This window comes from Dryobates pubescens, chromosome 34 (genome assembly GCF_014839835.1).
Source record: "Dryobates pubescens isolate bDryPub1 chromosome 34, bDryPub1.pri, whole genome shotgun sequence".
In the NCBI taxonomy this organism is placed as follows: Eukaryota; Metazoa; Chordata; class Aves; order Piciformes; family Picidae; genus Dryobates; species Dryobates pubescens.
The window spans coordinates 2,985,502-3,001,397 of record NC_071645.1 but is presented as its reverse complement, the minus strand read 5'-3'; the positions used below and the strand labels follow the sequence as shown (position 1 = coordinate 3,001,397).

Sequence of the window (15,896 nt, the reverse complement as noted above, 5' to 3'; positions counted from 1 at the left end):
ATGGTTTTGGATGATAGGTTGGACTTGATGACCTCAAAGGTCTTTTCCAACCTGGTTAATTCTATTCTATTGGAAGCATCTCCCAAGGGAAGCAGTGGATTCCCCTATGGTACACAACACTCAGCTTGACAGTGTGCTGGGCCAGCTCATTTCAACTCCACTATCACCTTTCTAGGTTGGAGCAGATGATCCCTGGGGTCCCTTCCAACCTGGCATTCTGTGAGCCTGTGACCTGTGGGCAGAAGCCAAGGATGCATCAACTTGCTCACCCCAAGCTCACTCCCTCCACTGGTTGCACCTCTAGAAAGAAAATACTTTTCAGCCTCCTGAGCTGCAAGAAGTTACCAGATGAGAAGCTCATTATTTACTACCTTCCATTCCTACAATCCTCCAGCCAGGAAGGCTATATTAGGCTTTTTACTGAGCTGCTGAAAAATCATGGCAATCTCTGACATCTCTATCAGTGGTGGCAGAAGGATGCTCAGGAAAGCAGACTGTAGGTGCCCAAAGAGCACTGCTGTGTGCCTGTGGGAAGTCACTATAGCAACAGAGGAGGGGGACAGCCCTCAGCAGTCAGGCAGCATGCAAGAGGGACCAGGTGAGAAAAAAAAAAACACAACCCCAACAAACAAACCACAACAAAAATACCACACCACACACCTCACTGTTGCACAGAGGGGCCCCAAGAAAACCTCAAACCTGCAAAACTGCAAGCAGTGGAATAGAAGTCTTTGAGGGAGGGGAAAGAACAATAAAAACCAGCACTGATGGTTGCTGCTGGCTGTCAGGAGGGATAAAACTGATGCCTGGGGAGGTGGTGGAGTCACCATCATTGGAGGTGTTTAGAAGGAGACTTGATAGGGTGCTTGGTGTCATGGTTTAGTTGATTAGATGGTGTTGGGTGATAGGTTGGGCTCGATGATCTTGAAGGTCTCTTCCAACCTGGTGTGGTCGTTCAACCTACCACACCTGGTCTATCCTATCCTATCCTATCCTATCCTGGCCATTGAATGACCCTGAAACAGCAGCCAGGACACTGTGTGTAATGCCTGCACCAACAGCCAAAGGGGGGATCCCACTGCTTGGATCCTGCCTCCATTCAGGAAGCATAGAATCAATAAGGTTGGAAAAGACCTCAAAGATCATCAAGCCCAAGCTGTCACCCGAGACCTCATGCCTACTAGACCATGGCACCAAGTACTTCTTGTTCCTTCCAGGGTGTGGGAAACTCCACACAACTTTGGGCTCCACCTGGAGCCACTGCTCAGTTTTGAAGCAGGCTATCAAAAAGCTCAAATCTGCAGCAAGAGAGCAGCTACAAATACACAGGGTTAAAATCAAAATCTCTCTTAATAAGACCATAAAGAAATAAAATTAAAATAAATAAGGGGGGGGGGGGGAAGCAAAAAAAAAAATAGAAATTTACTTGGAGAGGGGGAAAAAAAAAGAAAAGGAAACACTACTGCACTGATTGAGTAATTTCAGAGCCCAAAGCAGCCCTCCACAACTGAGGGCAACAGGAGCCACACACACACCACTTGTAGAAAGCAAACACAGCAGCTCAGAGCAATTAAACCATTGCTCCTACACACAGAACCCTGCAAATTGTTTTCCCCAGCAACTCCATCAGTGGCAATTCCCCTCTCAGCAGAGACCACTTCCAGCCTTGCTGCAGGAATTTTTACACCCCATTATCACAGAATCATAGAATCACAGCACTGTCAGGGCTGGAAGGGACCTCAGGGGTCAGCCAGTTCCAACCCCCCTGCCATGGGCAGGGACACCTCACACCAGATCAGGTTCCTCATAGCCACATCCAGCCTGGCCTTTCAAAACCCCCAAGGATGAGGCTTCTACCACCTCCTTGGGCAACCTGGAGGATGCTGGTGTCCCATTCTCAGGAGGCAGGAGGTTACTGCCTACTCTTACGTTTAATCCTAATCATGCTGTGCCAGGGGAAGTTTAGGCTCAAGGTGAGGAGAAATTTCTTCACAGAAAGAGTAACTGGCCATGGGAATGTGCTGCCCAGGGAGGTGGTGGAGTCCCCATCCCTGGAGGCGTTCAAGAGGGGATTGGATGTGGCACTTGAAGCCTGAAGTTGTCAGGAGGTGTTGGCTGATAGGTTGGACTTGATGATCTCTGAGGTCTTTTCCAACCTTATTGATTCTATGATTCTATCTGGCACAGGAGCCACAATGTCCAGTGCCTTTCAGAAGGGCCAGCAAAGTTCCTTCCTATTCCCTCAACAACCCTCTCCTTGCAATCCTGACTTCTGCATTGCCTTTGCAACATCCTAACACACATCCCTCCGTTCGGGAGGATTCAAGAGGCAGCTTCGCACTGCCGGGCAGCAGCACTCAGCACTGTGACGCCTCCTGGACTCTTACCTTCTGCAGGATGGTGTGGGACATGGAAGCATTGGCATGGACGATGATGGTGGCTGTTTTGTCATCTCTGATCTCCTTCAGGAGAGGGGTGGGGTCCCGGCTGTCATCCAGCATCCGCACCGAGAGAGTGTCCTTGGAGATGAGGAACTGCCGGAGCAACTTCTCTAGGTTTAAAAGGCCTTCAAATAAAAGGGAGGGGGGAAAAAAACCCAAAACACCAAGTTGACAGCTTGAAGTTTTATGCTGAGATCAAACAGCACTTCTCCAGTGGCCCACTCTCATCCTTGGTAGGAAGCAGCCCTGCAGGTCTGTGTGCTGCTAAGGAAAGGATTTGGGGCTGCAGTGCAGGCTTGCTGCTTGGGCCAGCGGCAAAGGGGGAACAGTGGAACTGCTTCAGCTGATTCTCCAGACAGAAAGTGGTCCCAAAGGCCACTTGAGAAGAGATAACATTGCTCATAACATAACAGTAATCACCCTGAGATCTGTGTCCAGTTCTGGGCTCCTCAATTTAAGAAGGACATTGAGACTCTTGAACGTGTCCAGAGAAGGGCAATGAGGCTGGGGAAGGGTCTGGAGCACAGCCCTGTGAGGAGAGGCTGAGGGAGCTGGGGTTGCTTAGCCTGGAGAAGAGGAGGCTCAGGGGAGACCTTCTTGCTCTCTCCAACTCCCTGAAGGGAGGTTGTAGCCAGGTGGGGGTTGGTCTCTTCTCCCAGGCAAGCAGCACCAGAACAAGAGGACAGTCTCAAGCTGTGCCAGGGAAGGTTTAGGCTGGGGCTGAGGAAGAAGTTCCTCAGAAAGAGAGATTGGCCATTGGGATGTGCTGCCCAGGGAGGTGGTGGAGTCACCATCCCTGGAAGTGTTTAGGGAGAGCCTGGATGAGGCACTTGGTGCCATGGTTTAGATGATTAGATGGTGTTGGGTGATAGGTTGGGCTTCATGATCTTGAAGGTCTTTTCCAACCTGGTCTGGTCTGGTCTGGTCTATTCTATTCTATTCTATCTTTCTAACTTGCATTAAACCCCCAACCAACCAACCCCCCCCAAAACCCATGGGAATTTGCCCTTTTATTTCCCCACAATGATTTCAATTTCAGACTTGGCTTTTGGACAGGGCTGAAGGAAAAGGCCTGGCTGCCCTAAGCTGGGAGATTTCCTGCAGAAGCAGAGTTAGGTCCTGCCCCTTACCACCAAGGGTTGGTGTAACTCAGCTGCAAGTTAATCTTGCAAACTGCAGAGCATCCCTCTGCTGCCTGCTAAGAGTTTGTGATTCACATCAGACTTTCAGCTTCCTCTTCATGCAGCTCTGTGCTGAAGAATGAAGCACCTGCACCTCTGCTGCTCTGTTTGATCTCCTTCTCTGGCTCAAGGAAACTATAATTTACAGCATGTCAGATCCTACCTGTAGCCTTATCAGGCCTTTGCTTGCAGCTCCTCTTTGGCATATGGAGGCAAATTCCTATTATCTGAAGAGATTTCCCCTTTGTTTGATGACAGGAGGATGTGAGCTGCTCCTGCTGACAGACTGGCACTTCAGAAGGCTTCTCAGCAAGCCAAGCAGGAGCAAGGGCTTGTAGAACCCTCCTGGCAACTCTGAAGTGCTAAAAGGAGGAGCACCTTGTGCAGGGAAGCTGTCAGGCACATGCTGTTTGGTGCTGTCTGAACAGTCTTACAGGGACCACAGCTACACCCTGAGGCAGGCCACTGGTTCGAGCTGGCCAGTGGGAAGTCCTGTTCTGGATTGCTTTATTTATCCTGTCCTTATGCAAACGTTTGGAGCTGGCAGAAGCAGTCCACCCTCTAGCTCTCTGCAGACATGGCCTCCTTTCCCAAACACCTGGCACACCTTACAGCCCACTGCCAAGGAATGTCCCTGGGAAGCAGGAAAGGCAGGACCTGGAAAATCTCAGAAGAGACAAGCTGCTTCTCTCTGAGCTCTTCTGATCAAAACCCAGGGGGACCATCATTTCTTTTCCTGGTTGCACTGGGTTTGTGCTGGTGCAATCCTTGACCCTAACAGCTGGGAAGAGAACTGGTGACTCCCATCCTCCAGCCTCGCTCTTAGACCCAACAGCAGCACTTCAAACATCTCCCTCTGGCCCTTAGGTGTGCACAAGCTTTCTGACCTCCGTGCCCTGGGTTGTTTCCTCCCCTCTGACAATCAGAGCTTACAGAATAGCTGCTGTGAAGGCTGTGCCCCCCTGCATTTGCCTTTTTTGGGTGAAAGATTCTGTGGAATCACACAAAGCCTTCCACATAAGGACTTGAGAGCAATTTATAAAGCAGCTAATTATTCCACCCCGCTGAGAAAATGAGTCACAATATCTTATTCTATTCATCACTGCATTACACTTAGGCTGGCCTAAGTTCATTGATTTTAAGGGTCATTTTCTGCTCCTGCCAGAAGAAATTACAGTTGGTCCCCAAGGGAAGGATGTGACACCTTACAGTGATAAAATGAGCATGACAGGATAGGACCCAAGAGTCCCATCACACAGCCTTGTACTTACACCAAAGCAGCCATGCCTCTTCCTCATGGGATCCACATAACAACATCCCTCAAAACAGAGTTTCACACAGCTCCTATGCTCCCCTTATTTGCCTCCAGGGAACCTTCTGAAAGCCCAGAGTACCAGGAGTTAGTTGTTTAAGGACTGTGCTTAGAAGCCCTGCTTGTCCTAAGGGAAAATGAGAGCTTGTGCTCCTACATGGTGCTGATTATGCCTTTTCTGCAGCCTGTTGTAGTCAGAGCTCCAAACCTGCCTCAGATAAGGTCCTTATTGGGCACAAAGAGCAGGATGCATGAAAGGCAACCATCTCACTGCTTCCTTGGGTCAAGTTGCACAGCACATCCTAAATGAGGCACTTGGTGCCATGGTTTAGTTGACTAGATGGTGTTGGGTGATAGGGTGGATGTGATGATCTCTAAGGTCTCTTCCAACTTGATTAATTCTATCCCATTCCATCCTACTCTATTCTACTCTATTCCATCCTATCCCATTCCATCCTACTCTATTCTACTCTATTCCATCCTATCCCATTCCATCCTACTCTATTCTACTCTATTCCATCCTATCCCATTCCATCCTACTCTATTCTACTCTATTCCATCCTATCCCATTCCATCCTACTCTATTCTACTCTATTCCATCCTATCCTATCCCATCCTATCCTTAATACTGAGTTCTTAAGCAATATCAGAACAAACTAAACTGGGCTGAGTCAAAAGGTGCAAGCAGTTTGGCTCCAGTTACATCAAGAATCACATGAATAGCAGGGAGGGATCCATATTTCAATGGGAGGCACCTGCTTGTCTTGGCACAGGACTGGGGAGAAGGGCAGGGAGGTGTGGTGCCCTGCTGGTGTGTTTGTGTGTTCCATGCCTGGCAGCAGCTTGAGGACAGAGCTGTGAGTAAGCTGCATGCTAGGTGAGAAAACCTAATTATCTCTTCTTCCCCCCCCCCCCCCCCCCCCCTTTTTTTTCCCCCCTTTCCTCCTTTTCTTTTTGGCTTAAGGTCAGACAATGAAAAATGTCAGCCCTAGAAGTCACGTTGGAGAGCATTTGCATGATTTTAATTGCATCATTTTGGGTCAGGTCCTCTGCTGGGGTAAATGTGAGCATGCTTAATGAAGGCAATTTACTGGCTGACATCAGTTGGGGGATGTGGTCTCCTCAGGGTGCATAAAGGAAAAAGAAAAGGCAAAGACACTCTTATTCCTTCTGGCCCCGTGCAGGAGTCCACCACAACACTGTGTGACTAGCACAGCTGGTGGTGTGAAGTTTGCCCAGGGGCTAGCTGGGAAGGATGCTGCTTTTCCTCTGTACCTGGCCTCACTGTCACAGACTGCAAAGCTCTTGCCAGCAGCCCTGGAGCTCACACAGGATCCAGATGCTTTTGCAAAGCTCCACTCCTGGGTCTGTTTGCATGGCAAACTCCAGCACTAATGAATCTGGCTACAGGGTAATAAAACCCAGACTGATGTGGGTGCTGGATACCAGCTACCTGCCTACACATTGACCTTAAAAAGCACAGGACACACTTCACTCTCTACCCACCATGATCATAGAATCATAGAATCAGAAAGGTTGGAAAAGACCTCAGAGATCATCAAGTCCAACCTGTCATCACAGACTTCATGACTACTAAACCATGGCACCAAGTTCCACGTCCAATCCCCTCTTGAACACCTCTAGGGACAGTGACTCCACCACCTCCCTGGGCAGCACATTCCAAGGGCTAACAACTCTCTCAATGAAGAACTTTCTCCTCACCTCCAGCCTAAACTTCCCCTGGCACAGCTTGAGACTGTGTCCTCTTGTTCTGGTGCTGCTTGCCTGGGAGGAAAGACCAACCTCCTCCTGGCTACAACCTCCCTTCAGGTAGTTGTAATGATGCAGAGCCTGCTCCTGCCATGTTAAGAGAGTTATGCTGAGATGAATGTGGTCTTGCTGAGGTGAATGCTCCAGCACCCAGATGCACAATTACCGACAGATGTATGGCTGCAAGCCCAAGAGGGTGTGCAGTGGATTGACTATTAATCAAGTCCTGCTTTTAGGCCACCAACTGCACGTGGCTTTGGGAAAAGCATATTTCAAAAACCCACCCTTTACTTGGCTAATATAATCTCCAGAAACAAGCCTAAGCCTTTTTTTTTCCCCTTCCCATTTCAAAACCCCATCTGTGCAAGCAAAACACCCTTCAGCTTGTCAAACAGAAGGCAGCCAAGTCTCTCCTCATACCCTTTCCTCCTCCCACAAACACCACAAACACCTCCACAGGGCAACAAGGTGGAAAACAAGGTGCTGTTTTGGGCTTCTCTGATCGAGTGCCCACCTGCTGCCAACAGAAAAGACCCTGGCACCACTACCAGGAGAGCCCAGGGTGCCACCCCAGCCAAGATGCAACAGCAAAGCAGCTCTCAGACACTGCCTGAGGAACCTTCTACAGGCACCAAACGGGGAAGAGAGGGAATAGAAAGCACTGGGAGCAAGGGGCAGCTGACCCCAGCCTGGCAATGACCTCACAGTATCACCAAGGTTGGAAGAGACCTCAAAGATCATCGAGTCCAACCTGTCACCACAGACCTCAAGACTAGACCATGGCACCTAGTGCCACATCCAATCCCCTCTTGAGCGCCCCCAGGGATGGTGACTCCACCACCTCCCTGGGCAGCACATTCCAATGACGAATGACTCTCTCCATGAAGAACTTTCTCCTCACCTCCAGCCTAAACTTCCCCTGGCACAGCTTGAGACTGTGTCCCCTTGTTCTGGTGCTGGTTGTTAGAGAGAGAAGAGACCAACCCCTTCCTGGCTGCAACCACCTTTCAGGTAGTGTAGAGGGCAATGAGATCACCCCTGAGCTTCCTCTTCTCTAGGCTGAACAACCCCAGCTCCCTCAGCCTCTCCTCGTAGGGCTTGTGCTCAAGGCCTCTCCCCAGCCCTACTGCCCTTCTCTGGACACCTTCAAGTGTTTTGATGTCCTTCCTAAACTGAGGGGCCCAGAGCTGGACACAGTACTTACATTCAGCTTTGGCACAGATGAGGCAGGCAGTGGTGCAGTTAAAGAAGTTCAGGATCCCTGCCACAGCCACGCTGATATCAGTGTTGCTGGGATGGAGGTTGAGGGTGGTGAACCGCTGGAGCTGCAGCTTCATGAACTCCTCTGGTGCCACTTTGAAGTGAGGAACCTAAGTGAGGAAGGAGGGAAAGAATAAAACAGAATTCAAGAAGAAAAAGAAACAGAAGCAGCTAAATCCACCACAAAGGATCTTTAGTGGGACATGCACAGCAGGCAGCAAGTGAGGGACCCCAATAACTGCTGAGTGAAGAGAGGAGGGTGAGATGTGTGCAGTAGCACAGGAAAATCATCCTTGCAGCAACAAGAAGCCCCAGGAAGGAGTGGATCAGGAAAAGTCTTGCTGGGCCACTCAGAGAAAGGCAATGGGGGCTGTGGTTACAGTACAGGAAACCATTTTGGAGGAGTTCAACCTAATTAGCTGGGGCACTAATTGTAGCTGGGCCCACACTTGTTGCAGGCTTCCTGGGGGGAGGCTTTGCAGGCAGCAGGGACTTCCACAGCCCATGCTGGAGGCCCTCAGCCGTTCGCCGTGTGCTGGATAGACGAAGTGCTGCAAATCCACCTCTGCCTGCAGAACCCATTTGTCGTCAGGTAATTAGGAGAGATGAAGGGAAGAACAAGCTGACCCTGCTCTGGTAAGGCTCAGGAGAGAGAGGAACAGATGCAGCAGCCAGAAGCTTTGGGCTTTTTTGATCAGCAAAGAGCTAACAGGTGGCCATGCAGCAGGCAAGCTCCAGCGGGACTGCAACCATGAGTCCAACAATGCTGCTCTTGTCAGCGAGGCAGCGGAGCAGCAGGTGGGAGGGGGATGCTCTTCCCAGGGAATTTGGGGCAGGAGGTGAGAGTGGGATGCTGTTCCCAGGGAATTTGGGGACAGGAAGCACAGGGGAACAGCCTGAGGGCTCCCTCCAAGGTGTCTCTGCTACACACCTCATGGTTTCACCTGGAGGGAAGGAGTGGGCAGGCAGACCAAGCTCAGACACTGGGGGTTCAGCCAAATTGTTTTCCTTTTGCTAAGGGAATTGTTTGGAAGGAATGGAACACAGAGAAAGGGAAATATCTGCTGCAGCTTCATTGCAGGAGTGTCAAGTCCTCTTTTCCTCCATTATTAGTCCTTTCCCATCTCTTGCCTCTCGGGAAAGGCCATTAGTGGGTTGTGATGGCTGCTTTATTGACAGCGTAAGTTGTTTGGTTAGCAATAGGAAAGGTAAAGAGTACTGAGCTGTTATCTGCCTTGACTCCAATCTGCAGCCCTTGCTGTGGGCTCTGTCAATAGGGAGAGAGGCAGACTGCAGGTGAAAGGCAAACTCCTTTAACCAGAGCAGGATTACCACTGTTGGGAGCTAGATGCAGTCTGAGATGTGCAGCAACATGTGCTACCAGAGAAGACAGATAGGCAGACAGAGGTGAGGGCAGTGACCACCATGGCAGCTCCTGCAAGCCCCCAGAGCTGATCACTGCCCTGATTCAGACCTCACGTTTGGTCCTGGAGGCTCCTTCTCCTTTCTGAATGCTCTGTCCCAGCACAATGCCCCTCTCCAAGCAGGAGGGAAGGAAGTGTGTGTGCCAAAGGCTGAGAGGCACAAGTTCATCCCTCAGTTTTACCGCAGGCTCCTGGTGACCACCACTCGGTGCCTCGGTGGTCAGATGGGACACTCTGCTTTACCTGATGGATGGCTGCAAGCACAACGGCTCTGGCTGGGTGCTGGATCACCTTTAACACAGCAGCACCAACTGGTGCTCCTCAGACACAAATCACAGGGAGCTGCTGCAGGTTTACATCACCACGAGGGCAGCTGAGATCAAGACTGAGAATCAAATACCTTAGGAGTGCAGTGGCACTCACCTTTCATTTCTGACAAAAAAACCTAAAATAAAAAGAATAACTGAAGAGACACAGAGCAGAGACTCAGGCTGAATATGAATTTCAGGCAGAAACACACACAGTCTCTTACTGCAGACTTGCCTTTGCCTGGGATGGAGCATGTCTGGGACATTTAACTGGAGGAAGCACTGCAAAGTACTCCCAGGAGACACATCCTGCCGCAGCCCTAAGCACTAGGTCTAAAAGATCTCTTCAACACTTCTCGGGGAACAAAGAAGAGCAGTCGTTTGTGAATGTAAGTTATTTACAGTGCTCAGTTCCAGGCACTCTCCTCTTTCCAGGTTGGGCTCCAGACAGAGGCTACTAAAAGGCTCAGAGATTTTATCTGGCTTTAAAAGGGTTGAACTGTGAGAGAAGAGCTCAATTTCTTATCCTATCCCATGAGCAGAGCCAGATCAGTGTAAGATGGCTCATGGCTTATAAAATACTAATTCAGGCACACAGTCTGGACACAGATAAAAAGGGTTTGCATTGGTGGAGCAGCAGCAAACAGAAAAGGGTGCAGCTTTCCAAGTGTGTGCACAAAGTCATGTCCACATCCAGGAACTTTGGCTGGGATAAGCATCTGCCAGGGCAAGCTGAGGCTTTTGCAGCCCTCAGCCAGTGGGGATACAGTTTGAGCTGGCTGAAGTAAAAGGTGATACAGATCAGAAAAGGAGAAGGCTGGCAGAACAGAGAGAGAAAGTGGAGAAGGAAGATGCAAGAATCTGTGCATCAGGAGAAGGGGCAATAAACCAAGCTGTCAGCTCTGCTCATCAAAAGCCACAGTGGGGCACAGGAAAAGGTGATCCAGCAGGTGACCACAGCAAGTCACCCTTGCCAAGGAGCTCCTAAAGTAGCATAGGAAGGTATCTCTCTACCTCTGTCTGCTGGGGGCAATGTCCCTGCTCTGCCTCGCAGCTGGGGCACAAGGACAGAACACACTGGGGATGAGGTGGCCTGTGGGCATCAGCTGGAGAGGGTTTGGGGTGTGTGGTGGGAAAGGAGAGGTGCACGTTCGCAGAGCACCGGATCTGAACAAGAACTGCAAGAGGCTGAAGGAAGCATTGAGCTGGAAGCTGCAGGGAGCTGTGCAGCTGTAGCTGGGACTTGGCATGGGCACCACAGTCTCAAAGTCATTTCAGGCTGCAGAAAGCCTTTCTGCATGGGACATGCACCACAGCAGGCATTGTTCCTGGGTCTACTGGTAAATTAAACACCTGCAGCAACCAGTGGGGAAGCACTGCTGCCACCAGAGCCCACCAAGAGTGTCTGCACTTTGAAGGACAATGTGCAGAAGATGGGGCTGGGGAACAGGCCAGGATCTCTCCAGCATCCCTCACCCACTGTGACTGGCTCTGCTTTTACCCCAGGCCTGCTGTGCAACACAGGGAGGAAGAGCCAGGGCTCCTGCACTACCCCTCCCAGCCCCTGACACAAGGGCATTGGGACCAAGTCAGTGGGTGTGTGGGCATAGACTTACTCAGACAGGAAACTTTTCCACTTACCTCTTTTTCCCCACAGATATTGCTGATAATAGAGCTCGAGGCTGGACTTGAGGAAGGTCCCAGGACACCTACCACCCCTTTGGGGAGAATCTGGCACACTGCAGGCACCAGAGAGGAAACATGAGTTAGACTTCATCCTCAGCTTCCAGCAGACACTACCTGCTGCACCTAAGGACATAGAGATGCCTCCTTCACACTTCCTGGCTTTTATTAGAATCAGAATCATAGAATCAGTCAGGGTTGGAAGGGACCACAAGGATCATCTAATTCCAACCCCCCCTGCCATGGGCAGGGACACCCCACACTAGATCAGCCTGGCCAGAGCCTCATCCAGCCTGGTCTTAAACACCTCCAGGGACGGTGCCCCAACCACCTCCCTGGACAACCCATTCCAAGGCTTCACCACTCTCATGGGGAAGAACTTCCTCCTCACCTCCAGCCTGAATCTCCCCACCTCCAGCTTCATTCCATTGCCCCTAGTCCTATCACTACCTGAGATCCTGAGCAGTCCCTCCCCAGCCTTCTTGTAGCCCCCTTCAGATACTGGAAGGCCACAATAAGGTCACCTCAGAGCCTTCTTTTCTCCAGACTAAACAGCCCCAACTCTTTCAGTCAGTCCTCATAGTGCCTGTGACACCCTTCTCTCCTCCATCTTTTCCCAAGCCTTCTAAATCCCACCTGAACTCTCCCTAAAGCCTCATCTCTGACTCCAAAGTGGGACCCTGTCTCTTTTTTTAACATTCCTTTTTGTCTCCATCTGCTCTCCTCCAAGATAAAACATCAACTGAAGTCTCTGGAAGTTGCTAAAGCCAGCAGTGACCTAGCTTCAGGGAATCAGCCAGCAGCAAACAAACTTGTCTGAATTTCTTCCCTCATCCTCTGCAGAGCTCAGCACTAATCACCAGGCTCCTGGTGCTGATTTTCATTTGTTGTTTTTCTTTCTTTCTTTTCCCTGGCAGTAGTTAATCTCCTAGCTCTGTGCCACCAAGGTTAGTAGAACAATCAAAAGCCCGTAACAAAATGCAGAAGTTCAATCTCTTCCTCTCAAGCTTCCTGGGTTAAACTGCAACCTTCTGCCCTTTTAATTCACAGCACAAATTTAGCCCAGTAGCACTCCAAGGACTACACCCAGCTGGTGCCACCTCCCTGCTGCTATCCCAGTCAACCATATCCCCTTTGAGCAGCTTGCACAGGCAAAGCCTCATGAACAGAAGGCAAGAAGCCCTCATGCCTGAACCCCTGGACTTGGAAAGGCTGGTCTGGACATGTGCTGCCTACAACTTATTCTGCAATAGCAGATCTGCCTCAGCATCACCACATGCTCAGCTCAAAGAATCATGGAGCCATGGATTTCTTTCCAGTTGGAAAAGCCCTCTAAGATCATTGAGTTCAACCATCAACCCAACACCACCATGGCCATTAAACCATGTCCCATGCCCACACCTTTCTTGAACACCCCCAGGGATGGTGACTCCACCACCTCCCTGGGCAGCCTGAGTACTTTTTCTGTAAAGAAAGTTTTCCTGATAACCCAATTTAAACCACCCTGGGGCAAGTTCAGGCCATGTCCTCTCATCACCTGATACTAGGAAGAAGAGACTGATTCCTACCTCACTCCAACCTCCTTTCAGGGAGCTGTAGAGAGCAATGAGGTCTCCCCTCAACCTCCTTTTCTCCAGACTAACCAACCCCAGTTCCCTCACCTGCTCCTTGTAAGATTTAATTCTCCAGGCCCTTCACCTGCTCTTCTCTCCCCTGACAGACAAAACTGCATTTGCTCAGCTGGCATCAAGTGACTGCTCTCTGAAGAAAGAGGATAGCACAAGGCAGAAAGGAGGCACCTCCACCACTTATCAGTTCTGGCAAGAGGAAGCTCACAACATTTTCATATGTAAAAACTAAGGCATTGCATTGCAAAGCTGAGATTTCCAGGATACTGCCTTCTCAGTACCAAATAGCTGGGCTCTTTGGGAGCCCCATCCTGACTGCAGGTCCCTGGCTCCCACCTCCGAGGAGCTTTTGTGATGGTTGTAAAAAGTTATCAAGATTCAGCAGCTGGGAAAGGAGAAAAAAAGAAAAGGAGCTAGAAAAATTCCAACCAGAGCATATATTTTGTAGTGAAGGGAATTCATCATCCAAACTGATGTATTGCAGATCAGAGCAGGTTTGCAATCAACCTCAAGCCTCTAAATCAAGGCTGGGTGTGAAGTGCAGCTCTGCTGTGCTTGGGGCTGCTTCTACGCAGCAAGCAAGGGGACTGAGGGTAGCAAGAATAGTGTGGCCAGCAGGAGCAGGGAAGTCATTGTGTCCCTGCACTCAGCACTGGTTAGGTCACACCTGGAGTACTGTGTCCAGTTCTGGGCTCCTCAATTTAAGAAGGACATTGAGACACTTGAAGGTGTCCAGAGAAGGGCAACGAGGCTTGGGGAAGGGTTTGGAGCACAGCCCTGTGAGGAGAGGCTGAGGGAGCTGGGGTTGCTTAGCCTGGAGAAGAGGAGGCTCAGGGGAGACCTTCTTGCTCTCTACAACTCCCTAAAGGGAGGTTGTAGCCAGGAGGAGGTTGGTCTCTTCTCCCAGGCAAGCAGCACCAGAACAAGAGGACACAGTCTCAAGCTGTGCCAGGGGAAGTTTAGGCTGGAGGTGAGGAAAAAGTTCTTCATTGAGAGAGTTGTTAGCCATTGGAATGTGCTGCCCAGGGAGGTGGTGGAGTCACCGTCCCTGGAAGTGCTCAAGAGGGGATTGGACGTGGCACTGGGTGCCATGGTTTAGTAGTCATGTGGTCTTGGGTGACAGGTTGGACTTGATCTTTGAGGTCTCTTCCAACCTTGGTGACTGTATGAATGTCTACAGCCTGCTTTCTGCAGAAGATCAGAAAAGCCAATTGAAGTGATCATCTCTGGCCTTAGGCTTCATAAGCCTCCATAACTTCATGACTGGGATGTGAGGCCAAATACTAAAGGCTTAGTCTGTCATTTGGGCAACTGGTTTGACTTGCCTCCAAGACCTACCTGAAGGAAAAACTCCACACTCTGCTGGCTCCCTGCACATACTGATTGCTCTGACTTCATACACAGGCAATCATCTTCTCTTGGATTTCTCTTCCCATGCTCCCTTACCCTCCACCATCTCAATCTGTTACAGAGCAACTGATATTTTTCTGCAGCACCTTCAAAGAAATCCAGCACTTGCTCTTCCTCTGCACTTAAAAATTTACAGCCACTTAGCCCTCCTCAGAAGAGCCTTTTAAATACAAGCACAAGCCATTTGAAACCCCCACATGCTATCTCAGCAGCTCTCATCAGTCCCTCTCAGCTGCAGCAGACCCTTTGAGTACTCTGCAAATCAGTAGCTATCAAAAGCATGACCAGAGAAGGCAACAAAGCTGGGGAAGGGCCTGGTGAGGAGCAGCTGAGGGAACTGGGGTTGGTTAGTCTGGAGAAGAGGCAGCTGAGGGGAGACCTCATTGCTCCCTGAAAGGAGGCTGCAGTGAGCTGGGGATTGGTCTCTTCTCCCCTGTATCAGGTGGTAGGATGAGAGGAAATGGCCTGAGACTGTGCCAGGGGAGGCTGAGGTTGGAAATTAGGAAGAACTGCTTTGCTGCAAGAGTGGTCAGAGATTGGAACAGGCTGCCCAGGGAGGTGGTGGAGTCATCATCCCTGGAGATGTGGCCATGGCACTTTGGGACGTGGATTAATGGCCGTGGTGGTGTTAAGTCAACAGTTGGATTTGATGATCTTAGAGGTCTTTTCCTACCAAACCGATTCCAATAGGAGCTGCTCCAAGTCCTCTTTATCCACAGGTCAGTAGGGCAAAAGTCCTGAAGGGAATGTTGTGCGTGCAGGGGAAAGTTTGGTAAATACTTTTCTTCTCATCTGCTGTATAAAGAGCAGAAAATGGGTTAAGTAGTCATAGCAACGAAGTTGCAACTACTGTCTGAAGAAGAAAACCTGGCTTATCACTCTGAGGGTGAAACATCCACTAAAATTAAGGAAAATGAATGGAAACAAAGTGGAGGTGCCTGAGGCAAAGGTTTCAACCATGTTTGGAGAGCTTCTTCTCTTGTAATGCAAACACATTTCCTATTGCAGAACATTGCCTGATCTTGTTATCCCCTGCAGGGAGAAAAGGCTCAACCCTGCTGCCGGCATGGGCACTGTGGATACAGAGAAGCACTTGCAGGGATGTAGAAACCTGTTAGCCCTTTACCAAAAACTCATCCCCCATACCCACACAAGCTGTGATCGCAGGCTGGTGTAGCCCCAACTCCCTCAGTCTGTCCTCATAGGAGAGGAGCTCCAGACCTCTGCTCATCCTCGTGGGCACGTTCCAGCACCACCAGGTCCTTCCTGTAACAGCTGGGGCTCCAGAACTGGATGCAGTACTCAGATGGGGTCTCACCAGAGTGGAGTAAAGGGGGAGAATCACCTCCCTGGACCTGCTGGCTCTGCTTCACTTGATGCAGCCCAGGATGTGATTGACTTTCTGGGCTGCAAGTGCACACTGGTGGCTCAGTCTTTGAAAAGGAAACATCCCATAGCACACCATACTTTGCTGAGACC

At 50.2% G+C, this 15,896-nt stretch overlaps 1 protein-coding gene across 4 annotated transcripts in view; it reads right to left on the bottom strand.

Moving 5' to 3' along the window:
- GRIK4 (glutamate ionotropic receptor kainate type subunit 4) overlaps positions 1-15,896 on the bottom strand; it is a 241,290-nt gene that overhangs the window by 71,835 nt on the left and 153,559 nt on the right. For all 4 annotated transcript variants that reach the window (XR_008462996.1, XM_054176047.1, XM_054176046.1 and 1 more), the window contains exons 4-6: positions 11,338-11,435; positions 7,909-8,074; positions 2,388-2,566 (exon numbers count right to left, since the gene is read on the bottom strand). Coding sequence is in view for 3 of the 4 variants with exons in the window: in XM_054176047.1 (XP_054032022.1) it covers positions 2,388-2,566; positions 7,909-8,074; positions 11,338-11,435 (443 nt within the window). In the remaining variant the exon portion in view is untranslated. The remainder of the gene's footprint in view (positions 1-2,387; positions 2,567-7,908; positions 8,075-11,337; positions 11,436-15,896) is intronic.